Genomic DNA, 17,270 nt, shown 5'->3' with positions numbered 1-17,270 from the left:
GTTTTGTGCACTTTATGTAATCCCATGTAGGTCTGAGGTCTAATGTAGCTTTATGTTGTTTCACGTAGTCTAGTGTAGTTTTGTGTTGTTTCATGTAGCACCATGGTCCTGGAGGAACGTTGTTTCGGTTTTACTGTGTACTGTACCAGCAGTTACAGTTGAAATGACAATAAGAGCGACGTATACGTACAAACAGGTTTAATGGAAAACTTACTCCAGCATCAAAGGCGCGTAGCATTTGATAAGCAGCTTTCACATGAAAAACAACATATATGTAAATTATATACAATTTTTTTTACAAGAAAGAACACAATTAGAACAAACAAAGTCCACTTTAGTGCAAAGTGGTCTAAGTGGTCATGGTGTTGCCAAAATGTAGTGATTGGGGTTGTGCAAGTTGGTTCAAGAACCCTATGGTTGAAGGGAAATACCTGCTCTTGAATCTATTGTGTAGACCTTCAGGCCTACATGCTGTGCATGAGTTGTGAGAAGATGGCATGGCCTTGGTAAGGCATGATCTTTGATGATTGATATTGCCTTCCTGAGGCAGCTCTTACCAATGGTGGGGAAGAACGTGCCCGTGATGTATTGGGCTGAGTACACAACTCTCTGTAATTTCTTACGTTCCCATGCATTCCAATTACTGTACCAAACCAAGATGCAACTGGTCAGGATACTCTCAACAGTGCCTCTGTAGAAGTTTGTTAGAGTGCTTGGTGTCACACTGTCCTATGAAAGTAAAGATGCTGGCAAGTCTTCTTTATGATTGCTTCTATATGTTGGGCCCAGAATAGGTCATCTGATATATTATGACCCAGGAATTGAAAGCTGTCGACTCTTTCCATCACCGATCCCCCAATGTAGATTGGTGCATTCTCACCCACCTTGCCCTTCCTGAAGTCAACAATCAGCCGATCTGAGATACAATGCTGCAGATTTTATCTTGATTTGCATGAGAAGATAAAGCTGGTCCTGAGTGGACAGGTCTAACCCAAGCTTCCTAACCATGACCAATGACCATAAGAGTGCCGGTCGGCCTGACCGTTAGATTCTGGAAAGCTACTGTCTCAATGTCTGCTGGTAAATGGGATTAGTGTAGAATGGTGCCAATACGTTTCGTAACTTCAAAACATGAAACTAATTCAAAGGAAGAAAGAGGAGTCTGAAATGTGAGTCTAACTTTGTGGTTTCTTTGAGTGCTGCATGCATGCATCATCTGGTGGTATGATGATGTTTGCAATTGTCATATTTTTACATATAACCCACAATGAATTACTTAAACAAACTAGAATGCTTAATCAAACTATATATATTTCTGATTCTGTACTGTTGGATCCCGGTATTTTCGTTACGAGAATGAAGAACAAAGAAAGAAAGCTGAGAGAATAAAGAAACGGCAGTCATGGTCGAGTCAGGCTCAGACTAGAGATTAAAGAGGCATGTGAGGAAAGTTTTTTTTTACCCAGAGTGTGGTGGGTGCCTGGGATGTGCTGCCAGGGTTGGTGGTGGAATCGGATATGATAGTGGCCCTTAGATTGACAGGAAATGTTGGGATATGAATGATGAACGTGCAGGAAATTTCATATTTCAGTATGAGACTTATGTATCACATGTACATCGAAACATAGGTGGCAGGGTGGAGATAGGTCTCTACTCGAGTGTGGCTCTGTGACTGGTGTAACTTCGTTGCCACACTAGCACTGTGTTGAGATCCGCAGTGTGTTTGTCTGAATCCTGACTTGCTCCTGTATCCATTCCATTTACTGGGCAGGTCCAGTTTATGGTTAAAGATGATCCCTATAGCTTAAAATTGATTGTAACACCAGAAAATATCAAGTGGTGACAGGAAGGAGTAGGGCTAGACTCTCTGTGCATTTTAACTGATTACATGGGGTTCCACAGGGATCCATTCTGGGACCCCTCCTCTTTGTGAATTTTATAAATGACCTGGATGAGGAAGTAGAAGGGTGGGTTAGTAAGTTTGCTGATGACACAAAGGTTGGGGGTGTTGTAGATAGTCTGGAGGTTTGTCAGAGGTTACAGCGGGACATCGATAAGATGCAGAACTGAGCTGAGAAGTGGCAGATAGACTTCAACCCAGATAAGTGTGAAGTGGTTCATTTTGGTAGGGCCAATTTGAAGACAGAATATAATATAAATAGTAAGAATCTTGGTGGTGTGGAGGATCTGGGAGATCTTGGGGTCTGTGTAGATAGGACACTCAAAGCTGCTGCACAGGTTGACAGTGTTGTTAAGAAGGCGTATGGTGTGTTGGCATTCATCAACCGTGGGATTGAGTTCAAGAGCCGTCAGGTAATGTTACAGCTATATACGACCTTGGTCAGACCCCACTTGGGGTACTGTGTTCAGTTCTGGTCACCTCACTACAGGAAGAATGTGAATACTACAGAGAGAGTGCAGAGGAGATTTACAAGGATATTGCCTGGATTGGAGGGCATACCTTATGAGAATAAGTTGAATGTGCTTGGCCTTTTCTCCTTGGAGCGACGGAGGATGAAAGGTGACCTGACAGAGGTGTATCAGATGTTGAGAGGCATTGATCATGTGGATAGCCAAAGGCTTTTCCCAGGGCTGAAATGGCTAACACAAGGGGGCATAGTTTTAAGGTGCTTGGAAATAGGTACCGAGGGGATGTCAGGGGTAAGTTTTCAACAGAGAGGGGTGAGTGAGCGGAATGCACTGCCAGCAGCGGTGGTGGAAGCAGATACAATAGGCTCTCTTAAGATCCTCTTAGATGGGTACGTGGAGCTTTGAAAAGTAGAGGGCTACGCACTAGAGAAATTCTAGGCAGTCTGTAGAGTAGGTTACATGGTCGACACAACATTGTGGGCCGAAGGGCCTGTAATGTGCTGTAAATTTCTATGTTCTATGCATCACTGTCTGGTATGGGGAGGAGGGGCCCCCCCCCACAAAGGATAAAAATAAGCTGCAGAAAGTTGTGAACAACACACACAAAATGCTGGTGGAACGCAGCAGGCCAGGCAGCATCTATAAGGAGAAGCACTGTCGACGTTTCGGGCTGAGACCCTTCGTCAGGACTAACTGAAAGGGAAGATAGTAAGAGATTTGGAAGTAGGAGGGGGAGGGGAAAATGCAAAATGATAGAAGACCGGAGTGGGTGGGGTGAAGCTGAGAGCCAGACAGGTGATTGGCAAAAGGGATACAGAGCTAGAGAAGGGAAAGGATCATGGGATGAGAGGCCTAGGGAGAAAGAAAGGGGGAGGGGAGCACCAAAGGGAGATGGAGATGGAGAAGCTCTGTCGACGTTTCAGACTGAGACCCTTCGTCCTCTTCGTCCTGGTGAAGGGTCTCAGCCTGAAACGTTGACAGTGCTTCTTCCTATAGATGCTGCCTGGCCTGCTGTGTTCCACCAGCATTTTGTGTGCATTGCTTGATCTCACTTTAAGGAGTCATTATTTCATGCGTTTGCTATTTATTTATATTTGCATTTGCACATTTTGTTGTTTATTGATCCTACTTACAGTTCCTGTTCTATAGATTTGGTAAGTACCCCGGCAGGAAAAAGAATCTCAGGTTTGTATGTGGTGACATGTATGTACTCTGATAATAAATTTTACCTTGAACTTTGCATGGTGGTTGCCTGGCAAATATGTTCCTTGTCGTCTATCAGCCCTTGCCTGAAAATCGTCTAGGCTGCAAGCAGGCACAAAGAGCTTCTTTATCTGAGAAGTTGCAAACAGAATGAAACATTATACAACCATCAGCAAACATACACTCCCTGAGCTCATGATGAAAGAGCTGAAGATGCTGCAACCATGGCCCAGGATAGCTGAAAGTGTCTTTCAAGAACCACAGCCATCTTACTTTGTGAGAACTCTAACCACAAGCAGTGGGGGGTTTCCGCTTCAGTTTATTGGTGATGTAGATGCCATACTTACTCAGGCATTGCCTTGACATTATGGGAAATCACCATAAGATATAGGAGCAGAATTGGGCCAGTTGGCCCATCAAGCCAGCTCTGCTATTTCATCATGGCTGACCCATTCTCCCTCTCAGCCCCATTCTCTAGTTTTCTCCTCAAATCCATTTATGCCCTAATGAATCTAGAATCTATAAGCCTCTGCCTTAAATATACCCAATGGCTTGGCCTCCACAGTTAAACACTCTCTAGCTAAATAAATTCCTCCCCATCTCTGTTCTAAAAGGTCTCCCCACTATTCTTGCCTCATACCTGAAATTTGGTGTTTTGCTTTGTGTTTGGACCAAAGCAGTGAATATTACAGATTAGTGTAAGTAGGTGGTCACAGACTGACTGGGCTGTAAGGCTTATTTCCATGCAGAATCTCTCTGTGACTCTCAGATAGCTTTATTGGAGATCTTTCATGTATTTTCCAGCTCCTCACCTCTTCATTTTCCTTTTCCAGGGAGCAAAGGCTGACTGGTCTTGTTGTGTTCATTCTCACGGGAGTCTCTGTCTTCCTGGCTCCAATTCTGAAGGTGAGAATTCGGGCTGATTCAGTTCTTTCGGGGAAGCTCATATTCTTTCTCCTTTTAGCAGCATAGGAGTTGGTCCTTTATTTTTTTTAAGTGGAGCTATGACTAAACCAGCAAGCAATGTGCAGCCAAATATACTCTGCGGTCATTTCATTAGGTACACCTAATCATTAATGCAAATATCTAATCAGTCAATCATGAGGGAGCTACTCTTTGCATAAAAGCATGCAGACATGGTCAAGAGGTTCAGTTGTTGTTCAGACCAAACATCAGAATGGGGAAGAAATGTGATCCAAGTGATGTTGACTGTGGAATGATTGTTGGTGCCAGATGGGGTGGTTTGAGTATCTCGGAAACCGCTCATCTCCTGAGAATATCACACATAACAGTCTCTAGAGTTTACCGAGAATGGTGTGAGAAACAAATATCCAGTGAGTGGCAGTTCTTAATCAGAGAGGTCAGAGGAAAATGGCTAAAATGATTCAAGCTGACAGAAAGGAGAGAGTAACTTAAATAACCTCGCGTTACAACAGTGATGTGCAGAAGAGCATCTCTGAAAGCACATCACCTTGAAGTGGATGGGCTACAGCAGCAGAAGACCACACTGGGTTCCACTCCTGTTGTTACGGCACGACCTCGTAGGACTGGAGCCAACAGAGAAATGGCAGACACTCCATGAAGAGACCAGAAAAAAGAGGTTAGACATAGGAAAACTAACAGAGCACTGGCAGCACAAACAAGCAACAATATGAGACAAATCCTTCTCCACAAGGACTCTGACCTAGTGCTAAACAGGAGTCCCTTTTAAATAATCATAGCCTATGGGAAATCCATGCCAGTCACAATTAACAAGACAATTACCTGGGCTTAAAGGCTCTAACAATTAGTAAATACAGGTGACACGAGTGAATCTGCAGATGCTGGAGATAAATAAAAACACAAAATGCTGGCAGAACTCAGCAGGCCAGACAGCATCTATGGGTCATCACTACCTCCTCCCATAGATGCTGTCTGGCCTGCTGAGTTCTGCCAGCATTTTGTGTTTTTAGTAAATACAGGTGGTTTGGAAACCCAGAAGTCCAATGCTGTACGGCAAGTACAGAGGCCCACAGGGCTCATGACAGCTGTACCTAACAAAGTGACCAATGAGTGTAGAGCCATCTGCTTCCTTACTTGATTTACTTCTGAATTTATTAACCAATTCTGGGGTTGAACCTTTTGACTGGGATAACCTTCCTTGTATGAAATAGAGTCAGCAATAAACTTGCTGTTAGCTAACCTAATTAATAAGACAATAGCTACATCCCAATAACATGGATTCTATTGTATTTCTTAATTTTTATTTTCCTGAGAATGCGAATGGTAACATATACTGCACGTACTTTGATAATAAACTTAGCTGTAACTTTGATTCCATCTTTGCACACTGACATTCAACACCGATTAAATGGATCAGGTAGGCGTGATGCTCAGGATGGACCTTTTGTTAGAATAACCCTCCTTGAGCGAAATGGAGTCAGCAATTCATTTGCTTTTGGTTAACGTTTGTCTCTCTAGAAAGACCAAAACTGCAATCCAATAACTTGATCCCATCTTTGCACACTGACACTCAAATCTAATTAATTAGGTCAGGTAGGCATGTCAAGATCAATGGTTCGTATTAATATGAGAATGTATACGGTATACAACCACAAATTCTTAGTCTTTGCAGACATCTATGAAACAAGAAATCCCGAAGAATGACTGATAGAAACATCAGAACCCCAAAGCCTCCCTCCCTCATCCCATACGCAAGCACCAGCAGAGGCATCAACTCTTCCCCCACTTGCCACAGCAGAGGCAACGGCCCCCACCATGCAAGCAAGAGCAAAAGACCCCAAAGAGACACTGATCTGGAGTCCATCGAAAGCTAGTCCATAACGCAACACTTCAGTATCTCATACAGGCTCTCTCCATTGAGGGAGAGAGAAGTTGCTTTCCTGCCACACCGAGCGGGGAGACCAGCAACTCGCTGTTCCAATGATACAATCTTCCGCATCGCTTCTCCAAGCCCCCCCAACTCAAGGACCGATAGGCTCTCACCCTCTATTGAGTTAGAAGGAGAGGGATCGCTCAATGACAGAGACCTTCTTCCGATAGCAGCACATACCACCTGCTCACTCGGTTTTTCAGTCTCCCATAGAGCTTCAACCAGTGAAATTGGTGAGGAATCAGGTCATCTACGGGGTTGCTCTCCGAAGGCACGCATCTTCCAGGCCACTCCTGGAGATAGCAAAGCACCAGGCCACACATTGCGGAGAACCGTACTTTGAACTGTACATCACAGGCTCCGACAGAACCCCACATCTCAAATCAATAAGGAACCAACAAAAGTGATGATGAAGATGATGAGCCTACAGCCAGGGACAGTGCAAGTTTCAATAAAATAACAATGTCTTCCTCATGATTCCTATGGTCCATTCTCCTTTCTTATCAGATTCCTTCCTCTCCAGCCCTTGACCTTTCACCTATCACCTTCCACCTATCCTCCTTCCCCTCCCCCACCGTTTTACTCTGGCGATTTCTCCCTTCCTTCTCAGTCCTGAAGGGTCTCGACCTGAAATGTAAACTGTTTATTCATTTCCATAGATCCTGCCTGCACTGAGTTCCTCCAGCATTTTGTGTGTTACCTTTTTCTATTAGTCAAATGTTAATTGTTTCCTTTGTTTATCCTCAGTACATTCCAATGGCAGTTCTATATGGAGTCTTCCTTTATATGGGTGTGGCCTCTTTAAATGGTATTCAGGTATGTTTATCCTTAGATTGTGAAGACTCTAATAGCTCTCTTTCTCACTCTACCATGCTTTGTGTACTCCACCAATTCTCCCTATTTTCCCTCCTACCTCATCTCTCTTTCCATAAGATTTCCGTGAAACTCTCTGCTGTACATTGCCAGTTCTCTGCGGCATTGTGAGAGCGTTTGGCAATCGCGAGCTCTCTTCTTCCAGGATAATAATACATAAGCTGTTTGCTTGTAATTGTTCTCTATGTCCACTGCACCTAACAGGAATAAAGTTGCAAAGAGTAAACTGTTAAAAAGGGATGTTAGAGTTAGACTTTTTAGCACAGACAGTGGTGGGTGTGCAGAACACACTGGCTGGGTGGTGGTAGAGGTAGTTACATTAGGGGCATTTCAGAGACTTTTACATAGGCACATACTCTAGATGAAAGAAAAGGAGAGAGGGAAGAGTTAGATTGATCTTTGAGTGGGGTAAAAGGTTGGTTCAATAGTGTGTGCCAAAAAGCCTATATTGTGCAGTAGAGATTTCCCTTTCTGTCCCTTTCTGACTCTGTGTCCGTCTGTCTCTCTGTCTGTCTGTCTGTCTCTCTTTCTCTCTCTCTTTTTATCTCTGTCTCTTCTATCTCTCGCTCCTATCTCTCTCTTCCTTGTTCAATACCTGAGGTCATTTTACCTCCCACACCTGCAGTCAGTCTTACCCTCCCCGATGTCCAGCTTGTAACAAAGATCAGTCACAGCAGGAAGGAACGTCCCACTTTGCCAGCTGGCTCTGCTCCAACAGTATGTATGGAGACACAGAAGACTGCAGGTGTTGGAATCTGCAGCCTGGGACAGACTGCCGGAGGAACTCAGTAGGTCCAGCAGCATCTGAAGAGGCAGAGGGCCAGTTGACATCGCAGGTCAAGGTCCTGCATCAGGACTGAGAGTGCAACGGGAAGATGGCTGGTATATGGAAGTGAGAGGGAGGGGTGAAGCAGAGGTAGGTGATAGATGGAAGGAGGTGAAGTAGGGATTGATGGGCAGATGGAGCCAGGAGGGGGGATGTGGTAGTTTTAGAACATAGAACAGCACAGTAGGGTAGTATGAGATAAACCTCTTATCCTCCTCCAGAATCACTCTAACCCTTCCCTCGTACAGAGCCCATAAGCTTCCATATTGCTTTCATCCATGTGCCTTCTAGGAATTTCTTAAATGCCCCTAATGTATCCATCTCTAACCCCCTCCATCCAAAAGTGTGTTCCAGGGACTCACCACTCAATATCTGCGTAACGAGCATCCCCCACCCTCCCCCAATACTTTCCTCCAATCTCCTTAAAATTATACCCTCTCACATTAGTCACAGCTGACCTGGGAGAAAGACACTTAGCGTTCACTCTGCTTAAGCCTCATATAATTTTATACACTTCTTTCAAATCACCTCTCATCATCCTTCACTCCAAAGAGAAAAGCACAAGTTCATTCAACCTTTCCCCATAAGACATGCTCTCTCATCCAGGCAGCCTCCAAGTAAATCTCCTCTGCACCCCCTCTAAAGGTTCCATATCCTTCCTATAATGAGGTAACCAGAATTGAACACAATATTCCAACCGTGGTCTAACCAGGGTTTTCTAGAGCTGCAACATTACTTCGTGGCTCTTGAACTCAATCCCTTGACTAATGAAGGCCAACACACCATATGGCTTCTTCACCACCCTATCAACTTGTATGGCAGCTTTGGGGAATCTATGGATGTAGACCCCAAGGTCCCTCTGTCCTTCCACATGGCTAAGAATCCTTCCATTAATTTTATACTCTGCTTTTAAGCTTGATCTACCAAAGTGAATCACACTTCATACATTTCCAGATAGTATTCCATCTGCCAATTCTCAAGCCAGCTCTACATCCTGTCTATATCCCATTGTAACCTACAGCAACCTACAGAAGCTGGTGAATGATTGGAGAAAACATTTTTAAAAATGTTAAATAGATGAACCCAGGGTGGGGGTGTGGTAAACTATGTATACCTGTCTGGACACGCCCCTCTGATGACTGCTCCTGTGGCTCCTCCCACAGACCCCTGTATAAAGGCGATTGGAGGCACTGCTCCCCCCTCAGTCTCCGAGATGCCGTGCTCTGTTTTGCTGCTAATAAAAACCTATCGTTCACCTCCTGTCTCCGAGAGTTATTGATGGTGCATCAGGGGGCAAGGAGGGGGTGGGTAGAAACAGAGCCCACTGGGTGATAAGTTGAAGCAGGTAAGGGGTGGGGGAACGATGAGCAGATAGAACCTGATGAAGAAGAGGGATGCGAATGGTGAACCGAGGGAGAAGATGTCCAGGCAACGCACACAAAATGCTTGGGGAACTCAGCAGGTCAGGCTGCATCAATGGAAAGGAATAAACAGTCGACATTTCTGGCCGAGACCCTTCATCCGTGCCCAAAGCATCCAGTCTTTATTCATCTCCATAGATGCTGCATGCCCTACTGAGTTCCTCCAGCATATTGCGTGTGTTAGTCTGGGTTTCCAGCTCAGAATCTCCTATGTTTATGAGATGCCCAGGCACTGGGCAGATGGTTGAAGGTGATACGTATATCCAGGCAATGGGGAGGGAAGGGATGGACGAGGTGAACAAAGGGAGAGGGACCCTGGATTGAAGTGTAAACAAGATGCCTGAAATTGGAAAACTAACTGGATATGGAGCGGCAAATTGAGTGGAGACCGCGGCACTGAAACAAAATATTTCCTGCGTGGCCAGCTTGAAGCAAGTTCTCCCTAGTGGGCTCCTTAATGCTGCTCTTTTTGTCCCACCCACAGTTCTGGGATCGATGCAAACTGTTCCTCATGCCGTCCAAGCACCAGCCTGATTACATCTACCTTCGCCACGTGCCCCTTCGACGGGTCCACTTATTCACCACGGTGCAGATCATCTGCTTGGCCATCCTCTGGGTCCTAAAGTCGACTGTGGCCGCCATCATTTTCCCCATTATGGTAAGACATGTCGGTATTTTGCAACTGCACATGAGAGCGATTGGCTATAAACCACAACAGCAACCTACATTCATCAAGCACCAATGCTTGGGAAAAAAAACAAATCACAAATCTGCTCAGACTAATCAGTGGGGAAATGCTGAGTGACAGGAGTGGGTTGTAAGCATCTCCAACAGGAAGGGAGCATGGAGAGGTTTAGGGACTGAACTTTAGACCTTAGGGATTGGACATCTGGAAGACTATCCACCAGTGGATGAGTGAGGAGTCTCTGGGATGCATGTGAGGCCAGTTTTTCAGGAGTGTAGGGTTTGGAGAAACTAAAGAACCAGAGACAAGGGGGTATGGGCTATTGAATTATACAAAAATCAGTCCATGATGAACTTCTTGTCCATCCACACTAATCTGTATTTTCCTCTGCCTTACCCACTTTAACTGCCTGTCCAAATGTTTCTTAAATGTAGTGATTGTCTTTGATTCTACAACCTCTTCTGCTGGAGATCCAGAGTGGCACAGTAATGTAGTGGTTAGTGCAGTGCTTTGCAGCACTAGCGACCTGGGTTCAATTCCCACCACTGTCTGTATGTTCTCATTGTCTGGGTTTCTTCCGGGGTCCCTGGATTCCTTCCATATTCCAAAGATGTACAGGTTAGTAAGTTAATTGATCACACGGGGTGCAATTGGGTGGCATGGGCCTTCATTAGGCTGAAAATGGTTAATGGTTCAATATCAGAGAATGTATACAGTATACAACGTGAAATTCTTACTCTTCACAGACATCCACAAGACAGAAATGGGCTGTTCCAATGTTGTATCTCTAAATAAAATCTTGTGGAAAAAAAACTTTTCCCTCAAGTCTCTTTTACAAGTCTTTCACCTCACTTTAAATCTAAGCAGTCTTATTTGCGATACCCCTCCCAGGAAGGAAACATTCTGATTTTCTGCTCTGTCTAAGCCTTCTTAAAATTTCGTATGCCTTTATCACGTCACCCCTCAGCCTCCTTCACTCTGAGGAAATCAAGACTAATCTATTCATTTCTCCAGATAAGTGAGACCCTTCAATCCAGGCAACATCCTGGAGAATCTCCTCTGCACTTTCTCCAACACAACCATATCTTTCCCATAGAGCAGTGTCGAGTGCACACAACACAAAATGCTGGAGGAACTCAGCAGGTCATCAACATTTATGGAGAGGAATAAACAGTCAATGTTTCAGGCCAAGACCCTTCATCAGGACATTTCTGTGTGTTACTCTGGGTTTCCAGCTCCTGTAGAATCTGTTATGTTAATGAGAACTGCACACAATACTGACGTGTAATTTAACCAGTGTTTTGTAGAGTGCTGTTTGCATGACTTGTTTTTTTTTGCATGGGATGGAAGGTATTGATGTTTTTCTTTGAACGGGTTCCATGGTTTTTCTTTGTTTTGTGGCTGTCTAAGGAGAAGACAAATCTCAGGCTTGTATACTATATACATACTTCGATAATAAATGTACTTTGAATCCTATATTCTGTGCCTCATCCTAGGAAGGCAAGCATGCCACATGCCTTCTTCACCATCATAACTACCTGTGCGGCCACTTGTATAGAATGTCTGTAGTGGAATTGGAAGTCCCCAAGGTCTCTTTGCTCAGCAATGTTCCTTAGCGCCCGACCGTTTAATGTATGTGCCCTATCGGTATTTAACTTCCCAAGATGCATCACTTCACATGTGTGTTACTTCAGGCGCAAGTGTTATACCAATCCAGAGGTTTGAACAAAAAAAAATAGACATTTTAACTGAAGCCATACACTACTGTGCAAAAGTCTTGGGCACAAATGCCTAAGAATTTTGCACTGTACTGTATTTGTCAACATGAGGCAGAGAGCAAGTTTGTAAATCTGGCAGGAGCAAAGGATGTTGGGAATGGCAAGGAAGGAGTGCAGTGGGAGGGGTGTGGGACAGGTGGCACAGAAGGAATGCCGGGCCAGGAGGCATGGGGGCAGACACACCCAGCCCTCAGACACTGAGCAAGATCATTTGATTTCCAACAATTGGTTTATTGATCACTACAGAATGTCTCTGCTTCTCTTTCCCCTTCCCCTTTTCCCAACCATGATTCCCCTCTCCGTGCCCCTTCCCACTCACAGTCCACAATAAAGACCCATATCAAAATCAGGTTTATCATCACTCACACATGTCATAAGTTTTTTTATGGCAGCAGAACAGTGCAATGCATAAAATTACTACAGTACTGTGCAAAAGTCTTAGACACCCTAGCTATATATATGTGAAGTGTCTTTTGTACAGTACTGTAAATCAAAAGTCAAAATCAGAATTACAATGAGACAAGCCTACTTACCTTGGACAGGTGTGTACCTGGAGATTCCTTCATAGAACCCACATACTATCTGCTCCCAACGCACCAGCAATTATCAGTTATATCAAAGCAAAATCAAAGGGAGTTAACATTGGCATGTGGCAAAGGTAATGTCGCAGTAGTTATGGGGGATTTCAACATGCAGGTGAACTGGGAGAATCAGGTTGGTGCTGGACCCCAGGATAGGGAGTTTGTAGAGTGCCTACAGGATGCATTCTTGGAACAGCTTGTACGAGAACCAACCAGGGACAAGGCTATTCTGGATTTAGTGTTGTGTAATGAACAGGATTTGATAAGCGATCTTGAAGTAGAGGAGCCATTAGGAGGTAGTGACCATAATATGATAAGTTTTTATCTGCAATTTGAGAAGGATAAGGGCAGATCGGAGGTGTCAGTGTTGCAGTTGAACAAAGGAGACTATGGAGCCATGAGGGAGGAGCTGGCCAAAGTTAACTGGACGGATATCCTAGCAGAAAAGACAGTGGAACAGCAATGGCAGGTATTCTTGGGAATAATGCATAAGGTGCAAAATCAGTTCATCCCCTGGAGAAGGAAGGATTCAAAGGGGGGAAAGGGGCCACAGTGGTTGACAAAGGAAGTCAGAGATTGCATAGCATTAAAAAAAAAGGAAGTATGACAGAGCTAAGGTGAGTGGGAGGACAGGTGATTGGGAAATTTTTAAGGAACAACAGAACTTAACTAAAAAGGCAATACGGGGAGAAAAAATGAGGTACGAACGCAAGCTAGCCAGGAATATAAAGGAGGATAGCAAAAGCTTTTTTAGGTATGTGAACAGAAAGAAGATAGTTAAGAACAATGTTGGGCCCTTGAAGAATGAATTGGGTGAAATTGTTATGGGAAACAGAGAAATGGCAGAAGAATTTAATAAGTACTTTAGATCTGTCTTCACTAGGGAAGACACAAGCAATCTCCCAGATGTATGGATGGGCCAAGGACATAGGGTAACAGAGGAAATGAAACAGATTGACATTAGGAAGGAAATGGTGATGAGTAGACTGATGGGACTGAAGGCTGACAAATCCCCACGTCCAGATGGTCTGCATCCTAGGGTACTAAAGGAGGTGGCCCTGGAAATTGTGGATGCATTGGTAATCATTTTCCAATGTTCCTTAGATTCAGGATCAGTTCCTGAGGATTGGAGAATGGCTAATGTTATCCCACTTTTTAAGAAAGGAGGGAGGGAGAAAACAGAGAACTATCATCCTGTCAGCCTAACATCAGTAGTGGGGAAGATGCTAGAGTCCATTATTAAAGATGAAATAGTGGCATATCTAGATAGCAGTGATAGGATTGGGCTGAGCCAGCATGGATTTACCAAGGGCAAATCATGCTTGACTAATCTATTGGAGTTTTTCGAGGATGTAACCAGGAAGTTAGACAAGGGAGATCCAGTGGATGTAGTGTACCTCGATTTTCAGAAGGCATTTGATAAGGTCCCACATAGGAGATTGGTGGGTAAAATCAGAGCTCATGGCATTGGGGGGAAGATATTGACATGGATAGAAAACTGGTTGGCAGATAGAAAGCAAAGGGTAACAGTGAATGGGTGTTTCTCGGAATGGCAGGTGGTGACTAGTAGGGTGCCACAGGGCTCAGTATTGGGACCACAGCTGTTTACGATTTACATCAGCGATTTAGATAAAGGCATTGAGAATAACATCAGCAAGTTTGCTGATGATACTAAGCTGGGTGGCAGTGTGACATGTGATGAGGATGTTAGGAGAATTCAGGGTGACTTGGATAGGCTGGGTGATTGGGCAGATACTTGGCAGATGACGTTTAATGTGAATAAGTGTGAGGTTATCCACTTTGGGAGTAAGAACAGGAAGGCAGATTATTATCTGAACAGTGTAGAGTTAGGTAAGGGAGAAATACAAAGAGATCTAGGAGTCCTTCTTCATCAGTCACTGAAGGTGAATGAGCAAGTGCAGCAGGCAGTGAAGAAGGCTAATGGAATGTTGGCCTTTATTACAAAGGGAATTGAGTACAAGAGCAAGGAAATCCTCTTGCATTTGTACAGGGCCCTGGTGAGACCACAGGGGTATTGTGTAGAGTTTTGGTCTCCAGGGTTAAGGAAGGACATCCTGGCTGTAGAGGAAGTGCAGCGTAGATTCACAAGGTTAATTCCTGGGATGTCAGGACTGTCTTACGCAGAGAGGTTAGAGAGACTGGGCTTGTACACTCTGGAATTAAGGAGTTTGAGAGGGGATCTGATTGCAACATATAAGATTATTAAGGGATTGGACAAGATAGAGGCAGGAAATATGTTCCAGATGCTGGGAGAGTCCAGTACCAGAGGGCATGGTTTGAGAATAAGGGGTAGGTCATTTAGGACAGAGTTAAGGAAAAACTTCTTCTCCCAGAGAGTTGTGGGGGTGTGGAATGCACTGCCTCGGAAGGCAGTGGAGGCCAATTCTCTGGTTGCTTTCAAGAAGGAGCTAGATAGGTATCTTATGGATAGGGGAATCAAGGGATATGGGGACAAGGCAGGAACCGGGTATTGATAGTAGATGATCAGCCATGATCTCAGAATGGCAGTGCAGACTCGAAGGGCCGAATGGTCTACTTCTGCACCTATTGTCTATTGTAAAATGTCACTGGTCATGAGAGAGATTTTACTGAACAGAAATCCAGTTTTATTTCCAACTGCAGTTGTAGGGTGTCAGGACCAGAATTTATGGTCCATCAGCATCTGGTCCTTGAGAAAGAGGTTGTGGCCTGTCTTCTTGAGCGGCTACAGTCTCTGTGGTGAAGGTACTGTTGGGAAGAGCTCCCGGAGTTAGAGACAGTGACCGGAAAGGCACAGTGATGTTGTTCCCAGTATCTTTAAGGTGATTGGAGGAAGGTAAAGGGGAATGACAGAGCAGCGCACACAAAATACGCTGGAGGAACTCAGCAGGCCAGGGAGCATCTACGGAGGCCCGAAACATCAACTGTACTTTTTTCCATCGATGCTGCCTGGCCTGCTGGGTTCCTCCAGCATTTTATGTGTGTGGCTTGGATTTCCAGCATCTGCAGATTTTCTCTTGCGGGGGATTTCTGATTTCCTTACACACAGAGTGGTGGGTGTACAGAACGTACTACCAGGATGGTGGTAGAGGCAGGTACATTGGAAAGACTAACCTCTGGGAGTTGTTGGAATCTGGGATGCATTGACTGTTCAGATCAGTCTCAGCGCCAACTTCCAAAAGAGGTTTAGATATTCACTTGAAAAGGAAATATTAGGACTTCATCTCTCCATGCCTTGTCCGTTTGTTTGTCTAAATGCCTCTTAAATGTAGTAATTGTATCTGATTCCACCATCTCCCGGATGTCAACCACTCTCTTTCTAAGAAATTACCCCTCAGATCCCCTTTAAAGCTCTGTCCTCTCACCTGAAACTTGTGTCCTCTTGCTTTTGAAACCCCTACCTTGGGAAACGTGGACAAGACTCAGTGGTGGGGAAAGAGGTCACCTACACTCACTCACCTGCTCATCAAGCTAATAATTAATCAGCCAAACATGTGATAGCAACTTAATGCATCAACGCATGCTGACATGGTCAAGAGGTTCAACTGTTGTTCAGACCAAACATCAGAATGGGGAAGAATTGATCTAAGAGACTTTGAACGTGGAATGATTTTGACCGTTGGTACCAGGCAGGGAGGTTTGACTACTGACCTCCTGGGATTTTCACAGACAGTAGTCTTGAGAGTTTATAGAGAATAGTGCAAAAAATAAAATAAAGTCCAGTGAGTGGCAGTTCTGTAGGTGAAAACGCCTTGTTAATGAGAAAGGTCAGAGGAGAATGGCCAGGCTGGTTCAAGCTGACTGGAAAGCGACAGTAACTCATATAATCACACGTTACAACAATGGTGGGCAGAAGAGCGTTTCTGAACTCACAACACGTCAAACGTTGAAGTGGATGGGCTACAGCAGAAGACTAAAACATACACTCAGTGGCCATTTTATTAGGTAAATGAGATGTCTAATAACATGGCCATTGAATGCATAAGAGTTAACTTCAGGGACAAGTGAAATCCTCAACACCATCCAGTGGCACGTGGCTCATTCGTAAGGCCAGTGATGTTGTTGGGGTGGAACTGGACTCTCTGACGGTGGTGTCTGAAAAGAGGATGCTGTCCAAGTTGCATGCCATCTTGGACAATGTCTTCCATCCACTCCATAATGTACTGGTTAGGCACAGGAGTACATTCAGCCAGAAACTCATTCCACTGAAATGTAACACTGAGCGTCATAGGAAGTCGTTCCTGCCTGTGGCCATCAAAGTTTACAACTCCTCCCTCGGTGTGTCAGACACCCTGAGCCAATAGGCTGGTCCTGGACTTATTTCCACTTGGCATGATTAACTTATTATTATTTAATTAGTTATGGTTCTATATTGCTATATTTCTTCACTATTCTTGGTTGGCGCAGCTGCAACGAAACCCAATTTCCCTCAGGATCAATAAAGTATGTCTGTCTGTCTGTCTTTGACCAGTCTCTTTTTGTTGTTAGTTACAGCCCAATCCAGCCTTCAATGTTGGTTTTAGAAATTTGGAAGTTACTCTCACAGCGTGATTCAATTCTCTAAGATGAAGGAATTTGCATTCTGTATTAATTAGTTTAGCAATTGTTATGTTGCTGTTGCACAAATGTTCCTTTGCACAGTCTTATCCTGACTTCCACTG

General features: G+C 44.4%; 1 protein-coding gene across 5 annotated transcripts in view; it reads left to right on the top strand.

The window, feature by feature from the left end:
- Nucleotides 1-17,270, top strand: part of slc4a5a (solute carrier family 4 member 5a) — a 174,057-nt gene that overhangs the window by 136,164 nt on the left and 20,623 nt on the right. For all 5 annotated transcript variants that reach the window (XM_073060084.1, XM_073060076.1, XM_073060094.1 and 2 more), the window contains 3 exons: nucleotides 4,407-4,479; nucleotides 7,193-7,261; nucleotides 10,050-10,223. In XM_073060084.1, the coding sequence (XP_072916185.1) occupies nucleotides 4,407-4,479; nucleotides 7,193-7,261; nucleotides 10,050-10,223 (316 nt within the window). The remainder of the gene's footprint in view (nucleotides 1-4,406; nucleotides 4,480-7,192; nucleotides 7,262-10,049; nucleotides 10,224-17,270) is intronic.

Source organism: Hemitrygon akajei, chromosome 1 (genome assembly GCF_048418815.1).
Source record: "Hemitrygon akajei chromosome 1, sHemAka1.3, whole genome shotgun sequence".
NCBI lineage: Eukaryota > Metazoa > Chordata > Chondrichthyes > Myliobatiformes > Dasyatidae > Hemitrygon > Hemitrygon akajei.
This window is presented reverse-complemented; position numbering and strand designations above follow the sequence as displayed.